Source organism: Coturnix japonica, chromosome 21 (assembly GCF_001577835.2).
Source record: "Coturnix japonica isolate 7356 chromosome 21, Coturnix japonica 2.1, whole genome shotgun sequence".
NCBI classification, from domain to species: domain Eukaryota; kingdom Metazoa; phylum Chordata; class Aves; order Galliformes; family Phasianidae; genus Coturnix; species Coturnix japonica.
Window position 1 is genome coordinate 1,931,502 of NC_029536.1, and position 25,520 is coordinate 1,957,021.

General features: G+C 45.2%; 1 protein-coding gene across 4 annotated transcripts in view; it reads left to right on the forward strand.

The window, feature by feature from the left end:
• The window catches only part of DVL1 (dishevelled segment polarity protein 1), a 48,092-nt gene that overhangs the window by 13,960 nt on the left and 8,612 nt on the right, over nucleotides 1–25,520 (forward strand). For 3 of the 4 annotated variants that reach the window (XM_015882134.2, XM_015882137.2, XM_032448710.1), the window contains exons 2-11: nucleotides 5,653–5,722; nucleotides 9,505–9,626; nucleotides 13,400–13,512; nucleotides 17,569–17,707; nucleotides 21,060–21,153; nucleotides 21,365–21,434; nucleotides 21,951–22,090; nucleotides 22,359–22,435; nucleotides 22,896–22,963; nucleotides 23,789–23,938. In XM_015882134.2, coding sequence (XP_015737620.1) covers nucleotides 5,653–5,722; nucleotides 9,505–9,626; nucleotides 13,400–13,512; nucleotides 17,569–17,707; nucleotides 21,060–21,153; nucleotides 21,365–21,434; nucleotides 21,951–22,090; nucleotides 22,359–22,435; nucleotides 22,896–22,963; nucleotides 23,789–23,938 — 1,043 coding nt within the window. The remainder of the gene's footprint in view (nucleotides 1–5,652; nucleotides 5,723–9,504; nucleotides 9,627–13,399; nucleotides 13,513–17,568; nucleotides 17,708–21,059; nucleotides 21,154–21,364; nucleotides 21,435–21,950; nucleotides 22,091–22,358; nucleotides 22,436–22,895; nucleotides 22,964–23,788; nucleotides 23,939–25,520) is intronic. The other variant, XM_015882135.2, reaches the window with a different exon arrangement.

Here is a 25,520-nt window from a genome sequence, read left to right on the forward strand (position 1 = left end):
ACCTACAAGTATTCATTTAGAAGTCAAATGTACCAGGGCTTGGGCAGGTTGGGAATGAAATCTTTGCATTTTGCTTGCTGTCCCTTCTGCATATGGAAGAGGTTCAATTCCTTCCCTGTGATGCATGAACTCTGAACAGCTTTTATCTTGCTGTTTTTCTCAGCAGCCTCTGAAGCAAATCCTGAAGGAAGTGAAGAACCAAAGGGGCAGAGCTGGGCAGGCCAGGAACAAGCAGCTCCTGCATCAGGATGCTCTGCCAGCTGCTGGGCACTCCTTAACATGGACATAGTGTCAGATCTCCATCCCCATTTTGGAGTGCTTGCATGTCCCACCCCATCTTAGAAGGTGGTGAGCAATTGCTGTCCCATATGGGCACACCTCTAAAGACTGGGTTTTATGACAAATTGCAGCTCTCTTTTTTGATTCCTGACCAAACTTGTAGGCCCAGTTCCTCTTTGAAGTTGAGGTGTAGGTGGAATCTTGAATGGAAGAGGTCTGATCCAGCTTCTCATTACGCTGCCAGCTCATCTCACAGTGCTGCAGTCCCACCAAAACGTTAGAGGCTGTATTTGTTCCTAAGGGGAAAAGGGGCTTAGAAAGGGACAGGGACAACTTTGTCTTGTGATCTGCATTCCTGAACACTTTGACCATGGAGACTATTCAGGCCATGTGCTGGATAACTGCAGCAGCGACAAGGTGGATTTACACTGTACCATTCCTGGGCTGCCTTGGGGACTCATTGGGAACTGTGCATAGGGTTGATCTGTGTGTCACTTTAAGGCTGCACAGGGATTGCAAAGCCTTCTGCACAGAGATTTGCTGCTTTGCACGTGGTGTGGAGGTGAACACAGAGCTGGGAGCCTGCACCTTGCTGTCCCTGTGCAGCTCTGGAGGGAGCAAGTGTACGTCCTATGCTCCTCACAGCACATCCCTGGCATGCACCAAAAGACCTGATGAGAATAAATGCAATGATTTTCACCACATCAGTGACCAGAATTATGCCATTTCATTAAAACATGTCTAGACAAATAACCTAGGGGAGAGAGATATTATCTCTATTAAGTGTTTGAGGTTTCTGCATGGGGACCATACTCAATAAACTCATGAATAGCTTCTTTTCTCTCCCAGGTATCTGGAGCCTGGGAGCACTGGAACCACATATGAATAATGTGATTGGCATTAGCTCCTCGTTAGCAGTTAGGTGAGCCTGCCTGTAAGTCACTGTTCTATGAGGTATTGATTAGCACTTGTGGATATTTTTTGATTTAGCTTTATTATTATAATGAGGCGCTTTCAAGAGCACACAAAAGGGAGCGTGTCACAGATGAATAAGAATTGATTCTTATCATGACTTGCTCTGGTGTGTGTTTAGCATTTCTTGTTCTTGTGTTGGTTGACAGCTGACACCACAATTGCACTTTCATTGAAAATGAATGGAGTACTTGTAATGAGAAGTCTGGAGCTGCTGGCATGTCCCGTGGTTACACAGAACGGTTGATATAACACACGTTACCAAAATCTGTTTCTTTCATACAATAATATTTTATCAGTTTTATCTGATAGTGGAGCTGCACCGAGCCTTACATGCCATGCAGTCTCTTGCTGCCTACCAGGGGGGCTGATAGCTGTTAATCATAAGCTAAAAGCTTCATGAACCTCATCTTTCAGCTTCGGGGCTGGCTGGGAGAGTGGCACCTGGGTTGGAAACTGCAGCACTGCAATGAGTTGGGATGCAGCTCTCTATATGGGAGGTGGTGGTGGCCTGGCTTGGGTTGCAGAGCTTCACAGCAGGCTGCATCCCTGCCTGGGCACTGCACGAGTGCCATCCGCCAGCACTGTTTGGAGAGCGAGTTTTGAAGATAATTGAACCCTGGGGAAAGCAAAATCCAAGCCAGATGTTTCCAATGGGCATTCCACAACCAGCTTGCTGCTGGCAGAAGGATCACTTTAACAGTGTTTTTCCTAGGTTGCTTTCAAGAACTACTTAATTTTATGGGGGATGGTTGAATTATTATTTATTACTAAGGCAATGGACAGAGGCTTGGAAATCTGGATTTGCTTCATAATTCTGCTGACTCGTCCCTTTGTATGGTGACTTCTTTGTGGCGGAGCTGATAATATGTGTCTGTCATGTGGGACAGTTGCAAGAATCGATTCATTAACACTGGTGAGACAGTTGGCTTAAGGATTGTGATGTTGCTTTCTCCTTCCATTTATAAGCTTTTTTTCTGCTGGTTGACTTATCATCCCCTCCTTTCATTTAACTCTGTCATTGAGTTTATGTATTTTCCAGGAAAAGTGGAGGGGTTGATTTGACCCATCTTCAGAAAGAGCTTCTTCCAAAAGGGTTTTAACAACGCTTCCTTATGGCTGCTGAAGTCAGCAGAGCTTCTGCAAAGCCACCAGCTTGCATTGGTAGAGTGCAATCTTAGTATTAACTCATTGCAGATGTGGACTTAAGATTACTTATGGTTTTACTGATTTTAAACACCTCCTTTGGAAAACTGCTGCTTCATAAGTATGGGCTCATGTTGCCCAAAGAGTTGGAGTCTCCATACCTGGAGATGCTCAGAATTAGAAGAGATGTGGCCCTGGGCAGTGGGACATGCATTGGGCAGGAAGTGGCAATGGGTGACCTTTGATTTTCTCTTCTGACCTACATGATTCTGTGATGCTACAAACCAGAACTGATGTCTGAACGGTCTCTTACCTTCACTGTGGTCACTGGAATCAGTCAGTGTACAATACAAATGGCTTAATTCCTTCACCTGCTGTCTGAGGGTCTCCTAGCAAGTTATAAAGAATAGTGAATGAAGCTGCTTTCCTCCATCTCCCATCAATAAAGGATGGTAAGAAAGAGTTAAGGGAAGACTTGATTAGGATCACAGTGACAGAATGGGTTTAATCTGCTCCTAAGGTCTATTAGATGTGCACTTTGTGGCATGGTACTTATTAACCTGTGGTGATAAATAACACTGTGGTTTTATGCAGAGGTTCTGGCAAAGGGAAGCAAAAACTGCTCTGCTGTTTGTGCTCTCCAGGCTCAGAACCTGTGTGTGCCATGCAGCTGTGGTGTGCACTGAGCACAGGGCAGCTGCCTCGTTAGCCTCACTCTTCTGAGTGAGCACTTCAAATCAGTGCTTGATAGCTTATTATCTGCAGGGTTACAAATGGGAGGTTTGTGGGGTTCTTAGGAAGAAGGCAGCATATCTTCTGAGGCAGCAAACAGCCTGGCAGAGGGATGAGAGCAAGGTTAAGCCTGAACATCCCTTGGTGGTAGGGCTAAAATCCTCTTTGGAGGAAAGAAGGCAGCAGGGTGCAGGGAGGTGATGCTGTGAGCCTGTCACTGAGGCAGGTGAGGTGTTGGGAGATGAAGAAAGCTGGATTTGGTGAAGGCAGAAGCACCTTTTAGTGCAGAGAGGCTGGGAGCAATGCCAGAGGATCTAGACACAATTCCAGGAAGCACAAGGAAGGAGGGGCTGTTACCAGCAGTGATTGTTTCATTTAGTAATTAGTCCTGAATTCTCCTCTAAGGCAAATAAAGCAGAGGATGTGAGCTTCTGAGAGCTCCCCCCCTCCTCTTCCCTGCACATCCACACCCTTTCTTGCACGTTCTCTTTCTCAAGTCTGTGTCCACTCAGATTTGATGGTTAGGAGCTCTGGGTAGCGTTTGTTGCTCTGTTTGCTCTGACTCTGAGTAGTTTCTAACCTAATTCAAGCAGAATGTTGTATGTGCTGGAACAAGGATGCACTCATCCCAACCTTGCCAGCTGCTGCCAGGAGGAAACAAGCATCCCCTCTTTTGCAGGGATGCTCTTGCTGTGTGTGAGCAGGGGATGTGTTTCACCTTGTGCTGCTGGTTTGAGTGGTTCCAAATTACAAAGCCCTTTGCTCCCTTATCCCCTCCCTGAGAGCTGGAAGGGGCTGCTGCTGTAGTGCAAGTCATGATTTGCAGAACGGTGATGTTTGAAATTAGTGGCTGCTGCTGCATTGGATGTTCTTGGCACTGCTCATTGCTACCCAAAGCAAGCTGGGATTACAGTCAGTTGTCCTCTTGCCTCATAGCTCCAGGCTATATTTAGTAGTTGGAGTTGCAACAGATCTGAAGTCGTTCCCCTTAGCTGCAGCAGAAAGCTGATGCCATGGCAGGGTGCATTGAGGAGTGGGTGACTGGTTGTCCATCAAGGAGGACAACTGGACCTCTGCAGGGACATCCTGAGTGCTGCTGAATGTGTCAGGTGCAAAAGGACCCCCAGGACCTCACAGCCAGCATCTTCCAAGTGCTAATCCTTGTGTCTTATGGCTTGGTGCGGAACTTCTGGTTGTGGGTTGCAGGAATTGGTGTGTCCTTATCTTTAAAACAGGAGATGGTGTCATTCCAAACACGCAGCTGTCAAGATAAAATGATTGCAGCACCTTTTTCTCCAGTCCCATTATTGAGTCTTTGTTGAATGCTCTCTCCAGGACTCTGAAACACAAAAGGTAACGTCTGCATTTCAGACTGGGGCTGGAGATCTGTGCCAAGCTGAAATCCTCTGTCTGCACACAGCTTGCAGCTCTGGAATTACAGGTGTGAGAGCTTCACTGAATTCTCAGGGCTGTTTAAAGCACCCAGTGTTGATTTCAGTGGAGCTGCTCTTATTTGCCTCTGTAGAGTCGAGTTATAAACAACTAAAAATAGTGCTGGGAATTCATTATCTGTTCTGTATGACCAAAAGGTGAAGGGAGGGAGAACAGATGCTCTGAGGGTTAAATGGATATTTTAAAGCATTTTTTTTCCCAATAAAAAGAGCGGGGTGAAGACTGCCTAATATTGAACTGCAAGCCATTAATGCTGCAAATACCTGCAGAGAGAGAAAATGATGCTGAAATTAATGGTCCTTTATCCCTAATTTGCCAAAAGAAATCATTGGAAAAGAAACTGTTGGCTCTGGTCTCCTCATTCCTCCTTCCTTTTTGGTTCTATTTTCCTTTCTCTCAATCTGACCCCCTTCTATACATACCCAGTTACTTTGTGGCCGTTGTGGTTGTTTTTTTTTCTACGCAGCAACAAGAAAGACCAAAACATAAATAAAGGAAAATGTGGTTGTGGAACCACAGCCCTGCATTGAGTCGGAGAGACTTTGGGTTGGCTTCTTTAATGTTGGGAGGTTCTCAGAGCCAAATGGTCACTGTTACCCCGAGGTGAGGTGGGGATTGCAAAGACAGCAAAGCTCCGGTAGCCCTCCTGGAAGACCCGTGTCAAACATTTGCTTTTGTTTTTCTAAGCAGCTATAAAAGTTGGCAATAAAACGACGTGCAAATAAACTTATTTTGTGGAGTTTGCTTCCACCCGAGGGAGGCTGTTGGGAGCAGACAGCTGAGCTCTGCGGTGCTGGTGAGAAGCCAAGCTGGAGTCAGTGGGGTTGCAAATGAATGCATTCTCTTAATGCCTCGTTAGTGACTGTGCACACCTTCTGCCTTAGCTGGCATGGCAGAGTGGGGCCACCATACTGCATGGAAAGCCCAGAAAACAGAGTGCTGTCTGTGGGCTGACAGGCCCTGAGGTTCCTTACTGTTGCCTTGGTAGCCCATAGCAGCATCTCATTCTGATGTGATGTCATTTCAGCCTCTTGACTTTCTTTCTGTTGCTGTTGTTTCTTTTTCTTGCAGGGTGGTGAAGGAGGAGATCTCGGATGACAACGCAAAGCTGCCTTGCTTCAATGGAAGAGTGGTGTCCTGGGTAAGTCAGCCCATACCTGTGTATGTGCTGTCTGTAGTGGGCACAGCAGCAGGGTGGGTGATGGTAGCAAGGGTTTCTCTTCCCTCTGCTGAACCATCAGTTGAAGTATCTGTGCCTGTCTTGTGTTACCAATACGACATTACTTTGTCCACACTATCATCCATCCCATTGCGGTGCTTATCTGCCTCTATTTGCTGCTGATTATTGGGGAAATCTTATGTAAATCTTCCTGTGAGTTAATTGTTCACAGTTTGGAGCCCTTTAATATCCTATTGGGACTGAGCAGTTAATTGAGCCATATGTTTTAGGGCAAGCTGAGTTGGTTTTTACCTTTTAGAAAGACCATGTTTGGGGCAGGGCTGTTTCCTTGTTAGGTTTCCAACGTGATGGATGTGAGTCTTCCTCATTACAATATGTGCATCTCCTAGTAGCAGATAGCTTGGAATTCTTTCACAAACCATCAGTGTTTGTCATCCTCACTGTAAATTATTGCAGTGTATAGATGTATATTTCTCATCCAGACAACATGCTTATAATTGGAACGTTAAGTGCATCCAATATAGCTTAGCCATCTCTTCCCCCCAACTCTTCTCTTCACTGATGCAGTGACTACTTTGAAGTTCTCAAGATGACTGATGTTGAGAAATTTGAGTTTCATCTTTTTTAATGACATTTGAATCCTTCTATTTGTCATAGGTGGGCACTTTGATCTTAGTGTCACATGCAGGACTGATTTCCATAGGGGGAAAGCGTTCAGGAAAGGATCTGCAGGTCTTTAGTCGCTGCTTACTTTTGCTGCCCTGGAACTCAGTGCATGGTTAGATTAGCACTGAATTGGAATCAGTGCTCCTCATTAGGTATTTGGACCTCTTCCCCATCCCTCCTGTGTCCTGCTTGTTCTTCTCCTCCGCATCTCATCCTTTTGATTTTGGAATGGGTCTCAGGGAAGGGAGGCTTGCACCCTGCTGTGATTGATGTCTCGTTGTTCTGCTATGCCATTTGTTGATGGAAATCTCATGCAGTTTGCTCTGGAGTAAGGGAAGAGTAGGTATTTCTGTGCCAAAATAACAGCTCGTATCTGGGGTTGCCATCAATCTCTGGCCTGATGGATCTGCTTTCATTTTTTGCAGTAGCAAAGGATGAATCTTGCTGTTGATACAGATCTTCCCTTCTCATTAGCATAGTGTTTTAATTTTGCTGCATGCAGCTCCAGACATAGCACCCGAACTTCCCCTCCCTGCTTCCTTTCCCTTTGGCCAAGTGTGTTAAATCACACAGCGCCCTTCAGTGTAAATGGTTCAGGATGCTGAGCAGCAACACTGGCCCTCATCAGCTTTTTCCACTGCCTGCTTTGCTTTGGACATTTTGCCTTCCTGCCCTTTTCTTCGTTTCCTTGCATGTGTTGTCTTAGCCTGCCCTCCTGATAATCTTTATCTCTAGACCCTTTCAGTGCACTCCTTCTCTACCAGTGGCTCTGCTTCCCCTTGCTTTGTAGAAGCACTGAATAAGACGTTCATGTATTCCCACAGAAGCAGATTTTGCTTTGTACAGGGCAATGAGCAGTCCATCTTTCTGCCACCTGAGCAAAATGCGGTGATTTTAGTGTCGTGTGATGTGCACTCAGGTGCTCCAGCCCTCTTTGGACATACAGCTGTGTGCTCAGTTGTGGCTGTGCTGCAGGGAATACAGATGTGAGCTGCAGAGCCCTCACTAACCAGCTCTCTGGAGCTCTGCTGGAGCTCTGGGACAGGGTGTGAGTGCATTCTGCCTTCCATTAGTGTTTGTGTAAGAACCACGACATAATTTGTCACATGTAAACGAACGTTGTCTGACAGTATGGTTCTAAATAGGGTTTCAGCTCTATGCTGCCGTGCAGCCTGTGTGGTTTGGGTTCTGCACCCTGTGAACATGAGATGCAGGAAAGATCCCAAACCTCTGGTTCCAATTGCAACTGAGTTGCAAACAACATTGATTTCCTTCACTGCATCTGATCAGATGTTATAAAAAGGCCATAAAGAGCATTTGAAGATTCAAGGCAAAGTAAAAGAACATGAAAACCAAACTGTGTATTCGATAGAATCCAACAGTTGGAATTCTCTGTGGCTGTTAGGAACTGCTTCCTCCCATTCTTTGTAATTACTGGCATGGATGCAAGTGCTACTTGGCACCAGTGTGGGCTTGTGTGACTTATGGCTGGAGGTGGAATCAGGTTTGGGGAGAAAAAGGCCAGAAGGTAAAATTCAAGCATAGAATGTTTTCTCATTCTCCTTGCTCAGGGCAGGGCCAGCTCATGATGGAAGCTGGGAATGAGGAAGGACTTGGCTGGTGGCCACAGCCGGGTCTGAGCCAGCTGCCTGCCCCTGCCAGCCCACATCGCTTCACTGCTTTTTTTAGGAAGGCTTTGTGACATTGGGGAGCAGTTCCCTGACTGGTTGCTGGGGATGTGCACCATCCTATTGGCTGGCAGTGATGTCAGAGCCTTCTTCCTCTCTCTTTTTTCCCCCCTCTTTCTCTATTAGCTAGGTGCCAACAGATAACGCTTGTCCTGTGTGTACTAAGCTTCTAGGCACTGTGTCTGCAGTTAGAGCTGGGGGATAGAAGCATGATGTCTTCTCTCATACACAGAACTCAGGGGCAGTAGAAGCACTAAGTGATGCTCAGCAAAGTGCATTGTTGCCTTTTGGCACGTAACTGAGGCCACGAATGAAAATCAGCATGAGCAGATTCTGGTTGTTTTCTGATGTTTTAAATGAAGACCAATGTACTGCTTGGTGTTTAGGCAGATGAGATGTGAGAGCAGAGCTCACCAGTGTTCACTCCTTCCCAGACTGGTTCTCTTTTGACATATTCAGCCATGAGTGTTGGCCAGGCTGGTTCCTTGAGCTGCTTTCGTGTCTGAGCAGGTTTGTAGTGCTGGGTGCTATAAAAGGCAACCTTCTCCATAATTAAGCAAAAAAGCATAAGCAAATGTGGTGTGGAGGAGAAAAGGGAAATCAAGAGAGCTGAAGCAATGGGTTCAAGGACTCGCTGCAACACAGTGATAGCAGTGATGAGATGAACCTGACACTGTGAGCTCCCTGGCTTGGTGGCATTGCTTGGGAGTGTCAGCTTTGTTTGCATTTCAGAGTCCAGCTGCCTTCTTACAAGTGCTGTGGTGGGATGGCATTGGCTGCAGAGCAAACAGCACTCAGTGTGATGGAATGAACTGAATCAACAGTTGCAATTAGTTCCACACTGCTTTTATTAACTTCCTCCTTGTGAACCACACAGAAGTCATCCACGTTTCCCATTGAAACACAGTCCTTTGGGGTTCAGCCCAGCAGCTGTTGCACAGCCTGAGCAGCAGCAGCACAGTGTAAGCAAAGAAGTGTTAATAAAACGCTGCTGCCAGACAGAGCTGCAGGGGAAATGTGGTGGGTGAAATCCATTTATCAGGGCTGGATCCTGGCTGTGAGGCTGGGGTTGATGCTGCTTTTTTTCCCCATAATCATACAATCACAGAGTTGTTAAGGTTGGAAAAGATCTCTAAGGTCATCCAGTCCAACCATTAGCCCACTACCACCACATCCACTGAGCCATAACTCACACTCCCCATATGTGTTTGACCAGCACTGGGGAGAATTTACAGCATTCTGTGGTGTTCACAGGAGCTCTGTGTATCCTGGCTCCACTGAGCACTTCTTCTTATCTCTCATAGGTACTCACAGAGTATGTAGCAAAGCAACATGTCAGAGTGGAGGAACCTGTACACGTGTGTGTAATTCTCTTCTTTCTCTTGACAGCTGGTCCTGGCTGAAAGCTCCCACTCTGACACAGGCTCACAGTGCACCGAGAGCCACGCAGACCTTCCGCCTCCCATCGAGAGGACAGGTGGCATTGGAGACTCCCGGCCTCCATCATTCCAGTAAGAGCAAGTTGGCTTTATGTTACTTCTTTAAACCAAAAATGTGGTTCGTTTGTGTTTATTCCACGCGTTTCTCCCTGCTGCTGCTGCAAGCTGGCTATTTGTTGGTACTGCTAAAAAGCAATACGCTTATTAGAACTAAGAAAGGCTGGTACTGTCTTGCTCTTGAATATTGCTTACACCAAGCCTGAACTGTGCTAAACTTTAAAGAGCTGAAGTGGTGAACTTCCTCACTTTCCATTATTACAAATGTGGTGTCTGTGCAGTGAAACTTTGAACTGTAAATCAAGAAGCAGTAAATTCACTCCAGTTGCTGCACAGTGAACAGGAGTGGTTGGCAGACAGGCTTTCATGAGGGTTAGAGCAGCAGTGGAGCACCCACAACAGAGAGCTGAAGCTTGCATTCCTGCCTTGTCCTGCACTAGCTGCCAGAATACTCTGCTTTTTCTTTTCCTCTATGGATAACCAGATGGTGGTATTCTCCAAGCTTTTTGTACATCTGTTGTAAATTTGGAGTTAATGTCCAGAAGCCCTTTTTCTGTATGTATAGGAAAATCTGCCCCATCTGTCTTAAGGCGTGAAAAGTGTCATTTGCTAACTAAACTGAACTGTCAGGGCCTCTCATGTCTGCAGTTTGGCAGAGTTTCTCCTGCTCATCACATCTGTGAGTGTTGATTCACTCTTTTGAGCCCCTTTTGCTGCAGAGACCGCAATGTCGAGCAGCCCTCAGTTGCAGGGGTTAATGGTTGTTTCATTTTCTGCTCTTGACTGGCACCTTGCGTTGTGCTCTGAATTGCTGACATGAACAAATAGCCAGAAGGATGGGCTAGGAAGCCAGTGGTTCATGTGTTTTGAAAGGGAAAGCCAGCCTTGACGTGCCTGTTGTCACGTTTACTCTGCTGTCTGCAATTATCTGTTGCCTGGAAGAGCCCTGGGTGTTCTGCATGAGCCTTTTACAGACAGATGTGTTCTAGAAGGGACATGAAATCTGAAGAAATACGAACCCTCCCTGACACTGTGTTTTTTTGCAAGGGTTTTACTGCCCTCGTGCGTCCATGAATTGCTTTGTGTTGACCAGGGAAGGTTAGTATGAATACAGTCACATGGCTTGCAAGCATAAGTCGTTCTTTGTCTTCCTGCCCTATACCTAAACGTAATAACTGCAAGATTCTTTCCCAAGATGTAATTACATTGCAAGTTAGGCACAAGACTGTGTTTTGGAACCATGCTGCTGATAACTGTATGTATCCAGACTGATTAAATCTGTGATCTGCTCATGCACCTGCTGCAGTCTGGTGTCCCAGAAATCCTGCCTATGTCAGAGGGTCTCACTTGGTTACTTGGCATGAAGCCTTTCCCTCTGTTTAGCTGTTTGCATTTTGTTTAAGAAAACAACAGCATCCATTCTAGGTTTAAGGATTCCAAGTGATCAAGAGTATATCAAGTACTGTATTCTGGAATGATTTGTTTCTCTTGGATAAACCAAATAAGTTGAGTTGCTCAATCTTTGATTGTCTTCTTGACTCCTAAATCCCTGAGTTTTTATTTATGCTATTAAAACTAACAGAGATCTGTCATCTTCTGTCTTCCTCCTTGTCAGCAATGACACTTCTGCATTGCCAATAGAGGCCTTATTTATCCACGAAGACCCAACCAAGCTGGGCATTGTGTAATCATGCAAACAGAAATGTTTCCTGGTCTATAGATAATACAAGGAATGGATGGAGCAGACAGGCAAAGCAATACCTTCCAAGAGAACGAGATAATTATCAGCCATGAAGTGATGATCTCAGCTAAGCTGTCTGACAATACCCATATTTTGCTCCATCACTGATTTCAATCCAAAGAAAATTTGCTTTTTCCCTCCCTGCTGAAGGTGCTGAAGCTCAGCCTGCATTTCATGCTCCACCAGTTACCAAATCTGTGTCCACCTGAATGGGTGAGGCTGTTCCTGGGTTAGTGCTGGAGGTGCATGAGTGACCTCTGCTCTTCCTTGCTGCCGTTTGCCTGCAGCTCTTGGGTACGTGTGCTGGAAGTTGAATTGGATTTGCTCAGCAATGGGAGAGGAAACAGGCCAGCTGTGAGGCTCCTCCCGTGTATTTAATTCTGCTGTGAAACACCTTTTATAAGCCAGTTTAGCCTGGAAAACGGACTGAGTAGTAACAGCAGTAGTCACAAGATGGTGCTGCTGAGATGTCTGGGTGCCTTGCAGGGCTGGCATAGCTCCATGCCCTTCTTTGTGTGTGACAAAGGCAGAAGATGCTGCCTTGGGAAAGTGTTAACCCCCTTTCAGTTGTATTGGGCTGATCTGAGAAATGCAGACATAGTTGTATCAGCACTTAAATATGTGTTTACCTGTTGGTAGCATCATTAGGGCTTGGACAGGACTAACAGCCTGTTTCCTAACTGGTGTGATGGGCATGTCAGTATATTTCATTCGTGCAAAGAAAGTGTGTGGGTGTGCACTTGCAGAAAGCTTTCAGCAACTCTCTTAAATGGAGCCATGCAGATGTGCCTGCTTGATCTTGTTTGCTCAGGGTTCCACTGATGCACAGCAATGAGTGCCCATCCATCAGGCTGAGCAGATGCCTGGGCTCACCATCAGTTGTAGAGAGAAGAGCATCTCCATCGTCCCCTTTGCTCCAACCAACTCTTCTTTAGCGACTGAGCTCTTTCTTCAGCGGTGAGCTTGGAACAGATGATTGCAAAGAGGTGGTCTTACATGTTCAGGGTGCTGCATTGCAGCTGCTGCTGTTGGTTTGCACAAATGTCTGCTGGAATAAGGAGAGAAAAAGCAATGTGATTTAAGTGAATTGAGAAAGGGCCCTTTCGTAGCGCTTGAAGTTCAAGATTAAGGAGCTGGAGTTGTTTGTTTAGATTGGTCCCAGAAAGTGGCCCTAAGCCACAGGGCAGAATTCTCTGCTGCCTCCTTGAAACCTTTTGTTCTGACTAATTAGTTGTAGGAACAAGAAATTGGCTCTCAGTAGAGCCTTCACAAAAGCAGAATGGCAGAAATGTGGCCACTGAGGTGGTCATCAGGATCTTTCTGCTTTTTGCCCAAAGCTTGCTGGCTCATAGTGGCCCTTCACAGGGACTCATTAGATGAAGTGCTGCAATGCACTGGTGTAGCTGTGTGGCTTTTGGAAGGCTGAGAAGATGAGGAAAGGACCTGGGGTCTGTCTTAGTGTTTCACAGACATGCACTTAATTACTTCAAGCTTTGCTGTGACTTGCAGGACTTCTGCCTTCAAGGTCAGCACTGTGCTTTCCAACTGGCTGCAGTAAGATACAGCTTCTGCCCCTTTGGCTGACAGCGTGCTGCATGTGCAGCTCAGGGAAACAAGCCTGTCTGCAGAGGAATGAGCACTTGAGGAAGTGTGCCAAAGCATAGAGTTTGATTTATATAGACGTGGAGAAATTGTAGGAAAGGCAATTTGGTTCCTGGTCTGAGTGCATACTTGAGAATAAGCCCCTGGTAGAACATGTGCTGTTCTGGTTTTAGAGGAGGAGCTCATGCGTGCTTCTATATGTATCTTGGATCACGATCTAGAATGATCCCTTTCCTGTGTCTCAGGGCATGGCTGCTAAACTGTCTGTTCACTCTTCAGGTAGTTTTAAGGTGAGCAGAGCAGTCTGGAAGAGCCAGGTCTGTAGCTGAGCTGCCTAGTAGTTTTCTGGATTCTAACAGCCCAAATAGCTCACAAATGCAACTGTTTTTATTTAAAAAGAAAAGAAGCTGACTCCACTGTTTCTTCCTTATGTGTTTTCTAACAGCCCAAATGCTGCCAGCAGTCGGGATGGACTGGACAACGAAACAGGAACAGAGTCAGTTATTAGCCACCGTCGAGACAGACATCGGCGGAGGAATAGAGAAGGGCACGAAGATGGTGAGTCTGGATCGTATTTCCCCTTTTTCATTTTCATTTAGGAAATATTTTAGAGCAACGACTAGTTTTGCGTGAGCACCACAGAAGAGAGCGTCTGCATTCCTGCGTGCTTGGAGGGACTGTTATTACTTTAATAGAGGAATTTGGTAATTGCCTTGAGACACTTTGAAGCTCAGCATTTCCGAAGAGCTTTGGGTAACCTACAGCAAAGTGGCAGGGAGTTACTTTTGGTTGATAGACTGAAGCTGTAGCATTAGAAGACAATCTGGGAGAGGATAATGATGTAGCCAGCGCTGAGCTCCATACCACCGTGGCTCCACTGCCTTGTTCAAGTTTGCTCACTTAAAGGAAGAACGCAATATCTTTATGAAGTGTTGGGAGTTTGCAGTGTAGACAATCGGAAAGCCTTATATTTTAGCATTGCAAGGTCTGAGCCAGGAACTTCTGAAGTGATTTCTGCTGATTTCTCTTGGCTTGGACCAGACGTAGTCTTATATGCTGGTGTAACTGCAACACACATATAAACTACAGAACATAATCCCTTGACTCTAGTTTGTACATCAAAGTGAGCTTGTGTTTTCATTTGTTGCCAGACAAGAATTTCCAGGCTTAATTAAGAATTAATAGATGCCACCCATTGAGTCTAAAATGGTCCAGAATATGGAATACTTGGACCCAAGAGGTGCCATCACAGGCTTTATTCACAGCTCCACCCAGTGAAGTATCAGAAAAGCAGAGGCTGCATATACTGTGTGTTAAAAGCAGGTGTCTTCTGTTCATTTTAGCTTTCCATCTTGTGACTCAGAGTGAATGAAAATTACTCAAACAGTGGGTGGAGCTGAGAGCTGTCTTTGCATGGTATTGCTTGCAGATCCCTGTGGGAAATCACAGAAACAGGGAGAATCTTTTAGTAAGTGTTGTGGCAAAATCTTGGTACTGGAAGATGGTTGAAAGGTGATTTGTCTTTCACATTAGTTTATTACCTGACTCCTTTGTTGCTTCTTCCTCCTCTTCTTAGAGGCTTTGCTGCATTCCAGAAGAAAAGTGATGAGATTCTCCCTAAGTTGTTTGCCTCCTTTTTTGTCTCTCTACTGGCTACAAGTGCCGGGTCCTTTGTATGATTCCTGGTTATGCTCTTTTACACTCTGATTTCTTAGGGCTACTCCTATAACTCATTAGGTTGTAAAGAAAGCTGCTCAGCAAAGTGATTCCTACATGTCATGCTCAGTTCAAGCCTGGAATCTTAACAGGGGAAATATGTCAAAGCTTCCACAGAATGCATTTCCCTTGTAGAATCAGATTGTGCCAGTTTACCTGAGGGGCATTGGATGTGTTTACTGTAAGCTGCCAGATAATTTCTTGTGTATTACAAGCTCTCTGTATGGGTTTTCTTTTCGTTAGAAGCTTAATGCTGTAAGGTGCCGAGTTTCACTTGACATTGCTGAATGCCCTTCATTCCTGCTGTGTCTCTTCTCTGCTCATTTACTGTATGGCAACATTAAACCCTGAGGGTTGTGCACCGAACAGCTAAAAATACCATCTTCACATTTGCCTGCCTGTCTTAAGTGCATGTTATCCTTTGCACTCGTGTGTGTCCCTCCCTTCCTGGCTTGCTTAATGTAGCCAGAGCACGTGTTGCAGGCTGCCTTTGGCTTCAGTAAATGGGTCTGTATTATTTCAGCTGAAACTGGCTTCAGCTTCAGGAGAACAAGCTGAGAGATCATGCATTAAATGGATGTTAAATGGGGGAAGAGTCATAGAAGAAGAGGGATGGGAAGGGGAGAGGGCAGCAGTGTCATGACTCCTGGTTCACAGTCAATTGTGGGGGCATTGGAAAGGAGTGGTGAATCCTCTTTTCCTTACAGAAAGAAGGAAATGCTGCTAATGTTTCATCTTGTCTTGCAGAGGCTTGTTTAAGTAGTACCAAAAATTACAGCTCTAGTAATTCATAGAGAGGCAGGATGTGCGTTCCTCACTGGATCCATGAGCTGCCCATGGGCTGTTCCACAGGTATTAGTCATATAAGTAGCCAGGATGTGTGTGCTGTACTGTCAGCTCACTGAGGAGTACAATAACACGTACCACGTAGTGTTTGCAACTGGTGGAGCACATCATTGGTGTGAAGTGAATGACAGAGAGTTACCCACCCTAACCGCGAGGACGTCCCTGGCTATTGCACAAAGAAGTACCTGTTCCACAAGAAGAATTCAGTAGTTTATTACAGGCTTCATTTCAATCAGGACAGAGTGAGAAAAGATGCTGATGAGCTATTTGGGATCTGCTTAGGCATGGACACTTTGAACTAGAACCTGTGCAGGTTAGGGGAATTTGCTGCACTGATCCCTGACCACAGAGCAATTGAGTTCAAGAGGATGAGGTTCTTGTTCTGACATGGAGAACCCATGGGGCAGGGAAGAGAAAGGGGGAAGCACAATGAAGATCTGCTGCAGATGGAATAAAACAAAAATCACCCCAAAGCATGCAATCAGGAGAGCAGAACTATTGTGAGCTGTGCAGAATAATCTGTCCTGTCGGCATGATGTTTAGGAACTGGTTTTCAGTGCATAGCAAGAGCTTCCTTTTGAGTTTGCAACTGGATTGCGCTGAATTCTCCCCAGCTGTTCACTGCTCAGCTCCCCAAGTTACCTTTGTGCGTGTGTGCCTTTATAGATGTATGTATTTTAAGACATAATGGTGGTAAAGCTGGAGGCTGCACGTGCAGAGAAGTGATTTCTTCTTTTATTGAGGCTTTATATCCCAAGGGGCTTTTGTCCAACTTGGGAATACATCTCTTCCTGAACACCTTTCACATCAATAAGCAGGAAAACAATCGCTGGCATTAACTTCAAATAAAATTAGTTCAGAAGGGTTGAGCTGTCAAGATGTCAGAGCTCCACTTTCTCTCTTAAAGCAACAAAAGTCCACGTTGCTTTGGAAGGTTGACAAAGTCCTATTAAGTGAAAGTAGAGAGAGGATCTTAATTAGGAACGTGGGAGGTCTGCTTGGCACATGTTCTTGGGACCCCACTGTGACTGGAACAAAGCTCCCTGTCCCTTCTGGGGAATGGGACTGTGGAAGTTCTAATTAGGGAGATAATTAAGAGACAAGTTTTCTTTGGCGCTGGAGGATGTTTTGTAGCTGCTGCTTGCTTTCTTGGCACATCTGCAGGTGCAATGTGTGGATTCTGATGCTTCAGCATGGAGTTGGTGAATGTAACCACTGCAGGAGGCCGGGCAGGGGCTGTGCTCCTCACTTGTGATCCCCACATGTTTGCAAAGGGCACTTCCAGATGTCCAGTCATCCCTACAAGTGTATGTGTGCTTTACCATAGCATGGTAAAGGATTGCAACTACTAAATGATTGCAGTGGGACAGGACGGCACCGAGTGTAACCTCTGCATGCAGCTGAGAGCTGCACGGATGGGGTTGCAAGTCTTTGTTAATAAAGAGGTAACGATTTCGTGTCAATAATTGCTCAGGACTTTCTGAGGATGGCAGCTCAGCTATGCCTTCTTCCCAGACCACTCTCACCTTTGTTCTTTGCTGGGTTACAGAACACTCTTTACAACCTCTTCGAGCAGATGCTGCTCCGCTGCTTCTGGCTTTCAAGGCCTGTTTGATTTTGCACTTTGATGTGCCTTTGTCCCTCAGGCAGGACCAGCTCTGCTGTTGATAAAAGCCAAGGAGGACATACTTTAACCTCTGAGGCTATGCTTTATTCTAATCTCTGTGACACATCGAAAAGCCTTTGTCAGACAATCTCAATGGGCTCTATCGTCCCCTAATGAAGAAACAGGAGCAGAGGGTCAATGGGGCAGGAAGTCTCTGGTTATTAGTGGGACAGACATTGAACCAGAGCGGAGTCTGGGTTACACTGAGGGTGGAATACCTGTGTGTGCTTTGTGAACAGCATTGCCATTGTGGCCTGTATTCCGTGTGGTAATGGTAACCCATACCAGTTGGCTGCAGGTCATAGTGTGAAAGCAGTGCCACTCACTGTGCACCGTTTCTTCCTTCCTCTTTGCCCATTAATACACCATTTGTTTTCTTTTTATAGTCCCTCGGATCAATGGCCATCCCAAACTGGACAGACATCGTGAGCACCCCCCTGGTTACGACAGCTCTTCTACCATGATGAGTAGTGAGCTGGAATCCAGCAGCTTCATCGACTCAGATGATGATGACAACACCAGCAGGTAGGGCATTGCTGTAATGACTGAGACATTAAATCCCCTTTCCATCTGTTTCACAGCTGCTGGTCCATGTATCTGGGCTGTCCCAAAACATTCTGACTGACAAGATCAGTAGGTTTATGTACTTTTTCCTTTCCTTTTTCCTGCTAGATATGATTTGAGGACAGGTAATCCATCAGTAACAATTTTTAAATAGGCAAAATCAATCAAAGCCTGCGTGGTTAATTTTCCCCTCTTTGGTGCCAGCGTTCTCTAAACACTGTCCCTAGAGCTGTTTAAAACACCCAGCCAAATGGGCCATGAAAAACCATTAGAGATCACTGAGAGCTGGCAGAGAACAAATTACGGGTCCTGTGGTTGTAACTGCAGATGGTTATGAAGAAGGGAAGGTGCAGCATGATGTACTTAAACTTTAGGTAGAAGAGGAACAGTGAAGATCCACTGGTCATGGAGATCTTTACACATCGGCTCTGTTTACAAATGTATTATGTGAATGTTTCAGGCTGGGTTCTGGATTAGGTTTATGAGCTTCTTTTGCAGTTACAGTGAAGTTGCCAACACTTGAAGACACAGCAAATGAGTTACCTGGATGCTTTTGTGCTTCACGTGGGTATTCATACGCATCAAGGCTGGAAGATCAGAGCCTTCCAAAGCCTTGTAGGGTTTCCAACCCTTCCTTCCCCCATTTCAAAATCAAAAACCAAAACCAACAATGAGAGGAAACCGACAACAAAAACCCACAAACATCAACAGCCCTGCAGCTGATTGTGTTTCTTGGACATAAATTAACCATTTCCGGGGCAGGAAGAAATGCAGTAGGGCAGGATTAGCATGGTCAGGGTGGCCTCTGAAGCACATCACTTTAAACCAAGCTCAGTCTTTCTGTATATATTAATAACATAAAGCTTCCTGTGTCTGACCTGCAAAGAAAGTGACTCTTCGAAGCTGCAGCTGAGGCCTTTTCCTTTCTAGGCTGGGGCAGAAGCTGTTGGCACACAGAATAGCTGCCAGGCCAGCTAGTCAGGAAGAACAACTAAATGGAATGCTCCGAGGTATGCTGTTGTGTTACAGCGATGATGCTCTCGAGCAGATGAGAGATCGTGCTGGCAGGGAGAAGTTTCCTTTAGAGGCAAAAACAGTCAAATAGCGAATGGAGCATGCTCCAGATCTGCTGGGGACGGAGGCCTGGGGAAGACAAGGTTGAAGGGGGTAAGTTGGTTAATTACAGCTGTAGGGTCAGAGCTTGCCTTATGGGGGGGCTGTATGTAGGGGAGGTCATTGAGTAAGGCAGCAGCATCTCTTACAGCTGACTTCCAAGTGGAGAGCTTGAGGATGTTTATTTCCTTTGTCTTCAATATGTGATACAATTGAATGTTAGTCTTGTTTGCAGGCAGGAGGTGGTATTTTGGATACATGCTGGTGTAGGGAGCTTGTGGTAGACATTTCTGACCTGTTTCTGTCTTCTCTTAAGCAAATAAATACCTATGTATGCAGCAGGAGGGTTACTGTCAGCAACTTGCTGTCACTGTTCTTGATTCAGTGTAACTGGTACAATTCACTGTGACAAGCTGGGAACAGAGTCTGAGGGTGCAGTGTTTGTTTGCAGATTGGAGCACCAAATTTATGCTGTAATTGGTGGAGGGCAGGCGCTCACAGCTCTTTTGTAGTGTGTGAAGGCATCTTATTGCTTGGCTTGTATTCAGGCGGTAGAGCTTCCCCAGTCTCTTGCCCCTGTTCTTTTTGCTGCCTTTTGGAGCTGGCAGGTTCACTGTGATGGGAGCAGCACGCCTTGCCTTTCTGCAGGTTGTCCCTTACTGCTGCATGCTGGAAAGTTTGAGCTGAATTGTGCGGGAGAAGAGGAGCAGAATGAAATCTGAGAGGGGATAGAAAGGAGGAGGCTGATAGTAAAATACAAGGGGGTTTTGTGTCAGTCATTGCCAATACTTGCAAAAACAGCAGTAAACATTGAACAGGTTCAATTTTGGGACCCAGCATTTGAGAGACATCTTCATCTTCCCTGTGGAAAAGGGGTGAGCTCAGAAAAGCAGGTGCTGTGGGCTGCTTCTACAGATGGAGACTATCAGATCTTTGATCTCCTTAGGAAAAAAACCACCTCTTGGCTCTTTAAATTAATATGCCGTGTTGGGAGGGGAAAAAGGAGTGTTAACATACCTGAAATAGTTATATGAGCTTAAAGAGAACATGAAGAGCTTCACGCCCTCTGAGCAGCTCCATCATTGGTAATGCTCAGCTGGGCGTCCTTGACTCAAACAAACCTGGGTTTCCCAGCGTGGTGGGTTGTAACCCTGTGGCAGCAAGCTCTGTTTTGGGATTGCCAGTATCAGATTGTACTTGAGGTACAGTGGCATGCCAGTGTGCAGCTAAAACTTTGAAGATAGGGCTGTGGAAACGAGGGGAAAAAAACTGGCACGGTTTTCTTTGTGCCAGTTCAGTTACTTGTGTTGTATTGGGCTGGATTGGTTTTGATCTTAGTTAATAGTGGAGCGTTACTTTGTCTCTTTTGCCATTCTTAATGTCATAAGTAAAGGAGAGAGATCTCTCTGGTGATAAAGTGGCAGCTCTGAAATCCAGACTTTGTTCCAGGCTTCTGAAATGAATTTGAGCAAATTCACTTCTCTCCTTCTGTGCCACAGACCACTCTCTTTAAAGTGAGAACAATTCACTTTCCTAACGTAGGAGAGCCTAAGGGATATATGTGTAGGATGTGATGCATTTAGGGTGTACAAGTTTGAAAGACCTGAAGCAAAAGAACAGAACACACAGAAGTAAATGATGATCAATTCTGCCACCAGTTGGTAGTAGCTATTAATGAGTGCTACTTTATTTCAGTGGGTGAAAGAGTTTACAGAGTGGTTAGCAGCAGAAGAAAGTAAGAGCACCATGGTAAGGCCCACATAAAATAATATAAACACTCAAATCATTGTTTAAAGTGCAGCTGTTCTTACAGCATGCATTTTTCTTAGGGCATGGAGTCAGGCCCACTGCTCAAGGAGCAGAAAGCAGCTGCCTCCAACCTTAGGGTGCTTAAAACAGGCTGATACACGCCTGTTGTTTTCAGTGTTGCTCCAAGAATGAAGCAAGCTGGTAAAATGTACTCTTTAATCCATGCTGTAGAGGAGCTGGTAACTTCTCTGTGCTCCTAGGGTGAAGTGAAGATACATTATGTGCTGGGATTGAGCAGCAGTTGAGAGCAGTGCTTTGTCAGCTTGCTGCTGGTGTCTGAGTGATGGCTCTCTTTGGGGTTTGTGGGAATCAGCCTTGTTTTTGGCAGGGTGCAGAGAACTACGAATGGCTCAGCTTTACAGGGTTGACATTCACTCTTAATTTCCTTCAGGTTGAGCAGCTCCACGGAGCAAAGCACTTCATCACGGCTCATACGGAAGCATAAGCGCAGGAGGAGGAAACAAAGGATGCGGCAGATCGACAGGGTAAGGCTGGCATCATCATCTTCCAAGAAGGTGAACTGTACTTGAGTGTAGCATGCAAATCAGAAAGGGATTCAAAGGCCATTAGATGTTTCTGGATACCTTCTGGGTGGAAACCTGTTAATGAGTTCCTGATGAATTAGTAGTGCTTATTAGTTATTTGTCTTATTTGGAGCCCCTTAAAACCTTGAGAATTTTCTGTTGTGTTTTGCAGTCATCCTCGTTCAGCAGCATCACTGATTCCACCATGTCCCTAAATATCATCACGGTCACACTCAACATGGGTAAGAGGATGAGCAATGTTTGCTATGGTGTGTTTTGTTATGGTGTAGTAGCCTTTGGAGTCAATTGAGTTGCTTGATTTGAAAGAAATCCTTTTAGACTGAAGGGAAAGGCAGCTCTGACAGTGCCTGGGTTCACAGTCCAGCACTGGATAATAGGAGCCATTTGCACCAGCAGCTCAGTGTTCTTCCTGAGAGACCTGGGGAAGGAGCTGGAGCTCTGGACCCAGAGTATGGAGTTGTGCTTGTATTTCTAGACTATGTTATTTCCCTTGATGTTTTTTTAACATAACTTTTCAGTGTCTTGTATGAAAAGGTGATGCATTAGCACCTTTTCCCCTGCTGTTTGTCCCTGAACCTGGCAGGCAAACTCATCTCAGTTTACCCTGCTGGGGTATTAGGGTAGATGTGAATCAAATGCAGCCCTGCCGACATGTTCTTCACTATCATTTCAATCAATTTGTTTGCTTTCTCTTTTTTTCTATCTCCCTCCCCACCCTCCACTTTGTGCCTGTATAGAAAAGTATAACTTCCTGGGAATCAGCATTGTAGGACAAAGCAATGACCGGGGTGATGGTGGCATATACATTGGCTCTATTATGAAAGGAGGGGCTGTGGCAGCAGATGGACGAATTGAACCAGGAGACATGCTTCTGCAGGTTGGTCCGTGTCCAGAAACGTGCACTGCTCTCTTTCACATTGATGGTTTCAGCTCCAGATCCACAAAGCTGGTAAACGATCAGCAGAATTCATCCATACTCAGAGAAATAGGGCACAAAAAGTGTTATCACTTAAATCTGTGGATCTTTGTGGACTCTGTCTGATAGTCGACGTGCTCTGAGAAATAATATTTCTGTCTAAATATCTAAGATGGCTTTACCGTTCCTATTGCTAAGCCTGATGGCTGTTTTTTTGGTGTCATTTCAGGTGAATGACGTCAATTTTGAGAACATGAGCAATGATGATGCAGTACGGGTTTTACGGGAAATAGTCTCCAAGCCAGGGTAAGCATCTCAGCAAATCTGCTTGTCCCCTGCACTCGTTATTGGTGTTGAGCAAAACCTCATAGAAATCAGCATTTTGATCTGAATAAACAACTGGTGTGGCTGCTGGTTTCAACTCTGAGCTCCTCGGTGTGAGTGATGAGACTGGTTTCAATGTACCAGCCAAAGCCAACACAAACTGGGAGTTGCCTGGTTTCAGTAGCACTGTTTGTTTATGAAAAGAAAGTTTGAATGTCTCGGGATCTGATCATTCAACAGATTTCACCAGCAGTGCCATGATATATGGGAAACAGAAACTCATCTGATACTGTCTGTACTGAAAATGCTTTGACAAGCATCTCAAAAACCTTCTCAGAATATACTTGATAGGAATAAGTTTGTTTGACAGAGTTCACTGTGATTGTTACAACTTCTTTGGGGGAAGCTGAGTCTCTCCCTTACCTGTTTTCTTTCTTCCTAGACCTATTAGCCTAACGGTAGCCAAATGTTGGGACCCCACTCCCAGGAGTTATTTCACCATCCCCAGGGGTGAGTACACATAGATGCTCTTTGCTGAGTTCCTGTGGAACCATCAAGATCCAGAATGTTCTCAGCTCTCTTGGCATCTGATTTCCTTTCCCTGCAAGTTCCATGCTTCTATTTTCAAGTCTGGATGTGTTGTTTTAGAGGTTTAAGATGCTCTTTTTGAGACTGTATTGCCCACTGATTTAATGGGAGTTTTTCTTTTCATTCACACGACTTTGGGTTAAGCTCTTAGCCTTTTGCTGGCTTAACCTTTTAATTGATAGAAGATTTGGGGGGAAAATAGGCTTAAGTGTTACAAAGGCCTCATTTACCACATATGTGCTTGTTAGAATTAATTTCAATGGATTGTGTTTAAAATCTGAGGCAAGCCATGGAGTAAAATATACACAAACACTGTTGAAAACGATGTAGTTAACAGTTCTGATTTAATAAATAGCTCAGTGGCTATAAAGGGTTTATGTTATGTGACAAACACAGCTGCCTCCTGCTGGTGAGTGCTGTGCTTAAGATAGCGAAGCCAGCGTGTTAGCTGTCCTTCTAAGCTTGATAACTTGTTTCCCATGAGTGAAAATGCTTCCCAGATGCAAAAATACCATGGCTGCAGGAACAGGGCTAACATGGTTACATCCTGTGAGGCTGATGTAGCCATTCCTAGACTAAACCAAATACTGCTGGCAAGGTGCTTTCAGTTCCTTTCTGCTGAGGCTGTCTCAGTTGTGAGAACAGAATGGAAGGACTTATTTAGATCCTGCTGTTTACTGCAAATTGGATTCCATTTGACTCATACATATATATATGTATTTTCTTCCTTTTCTGATTGTTTTGCAGCTGAACCAGTGAGGCCAATTGACCCTGCAGCGTGGATCTCTCATACCACAGCCATGACGGGAGCGTACCCCCGTTACGGTATGAGCCCCTCCATGAGCATCACCACATCTACCAGCTCCTCACTAACAAGCTCAATTCCCGATTCGGAAAGTAAGTCACACTGCGGCCAGCACAGGGCAGGCATCTTCTGCTCGGGGCCAGCAGTGCAGAGCTGTGTACAAAGCCGACCCCAGCCACAAGCACCATGAAAACGACAGCCATCACAGAGCTCTTGAATATTTTCTTATGTTTGTAATTCCTAAGGGGAGCAAAAAGCCTTTTTCTAAAGGTCAGAAATGAATGCAGCTGTGTTTTGCTAGGGTTCACGAGCAGGAAGAAGTGGCTTGTGGTCCCTTTTAAAGTCTTATGGCAGGCCCCCAGCTTTGTGCCTGCAGGTGAACATGAGGGCTTCCTCTTTGAATTCTTCTTGTTTTCTTTAGGAACTTTAATCATTTCCTTCAGATAAATGTCTCTGGGTACCGAAGAGTCATTTAGAAGATCTTCAGTGGTAGTTATGTAGCTTTCTTTTATACTTTTTTATCCTCTTGGAATTTATTGAACCAGGAAAAAAAACCAAACAGGGTAAATGTCCTTCAGGTTAGGGTTCAGCCTTCTTTCCTGCTTCATCTATATGGGGCAGTCTCCAATATCATCTCATCCATGTAACCAACAAGATGTCATATTTAAAAAGGAAAAAGCCCAAACATACAAACCGACCCTTTGAGGACTTAAAGACCAACGTGTGATATCAGTGATTAACAACAGGCTTTCCTGGGTAAAGGCTGAAACACAGAAGTTGTTTTTACAGGGCCCAGCTCAGTCCTATTGGACTGCATAGGTGAATGCCTCTTTTCTCATTCCCTCTCTCTGATTTTACAAGTGGATTTGTACCCAGAGTTACACCTCACCTTCTATTGAAAAAGAGGTTATTCTTTTTGTAGATGTAGCTCAGTGGCTCTTTAGACAGCGGGCAGCACCACTGAAGGGACGTCTGCAGTAGAAAGCAAGTGGACCACTTACATGATGCTTAATCTTGAGGTGTGTTTTCAGCCTCCCAGGTACTAAAGGTTGCTGGAATCGATGTATCTGATGACTGCTGTCCAACAAGAGTCTGTTACTCTTCTTTCTTTCCTCTTGAATTGTTCATGTATCATGTGACTTGACATATAGCAATGTGATTGGGAAGCGTGGAATGCAGATACCCTCTCAATGATACTTTTAAAATAAAGGTTATTTGGAAGCAGAACTATGTTTCAGGAGACAGCTTCTCATTTCTATGCCAGGTGACTTTCCTGGGTGCAAGAAGGGCTTTCCTGTGACCTTCTGTTTAGCACCACTTCCCTCATGTCAGTCCCACTGAGCACAGCAGGCAGCACCACAGGGCTGTAAGGGCAGAGAGCACCTGTCCTGTGGGCCTCCCTGCCAGGAAAGACAAAGCTGGGGAGGAAGGGAAGATGAGAGGAAAAGCAAGAGAGAAATAGTGCATTTATATCTCAATGTTCGTGTCTGCATAGCAGAAAATACTGCTGATGGTTTAGTTAGTGATGTTCTTTGCAGGCAGGTTGCAGGTCTCCAAGAAGAAATGATTCGTTGCTCCCCTCGTTGGTATTGAATATTGATTTTTATATGTATTGCTTTCTTTTCCCCCAATGAAGATGTTGCTTTTTGCTACTAACCAAACTAACTTCAAGCA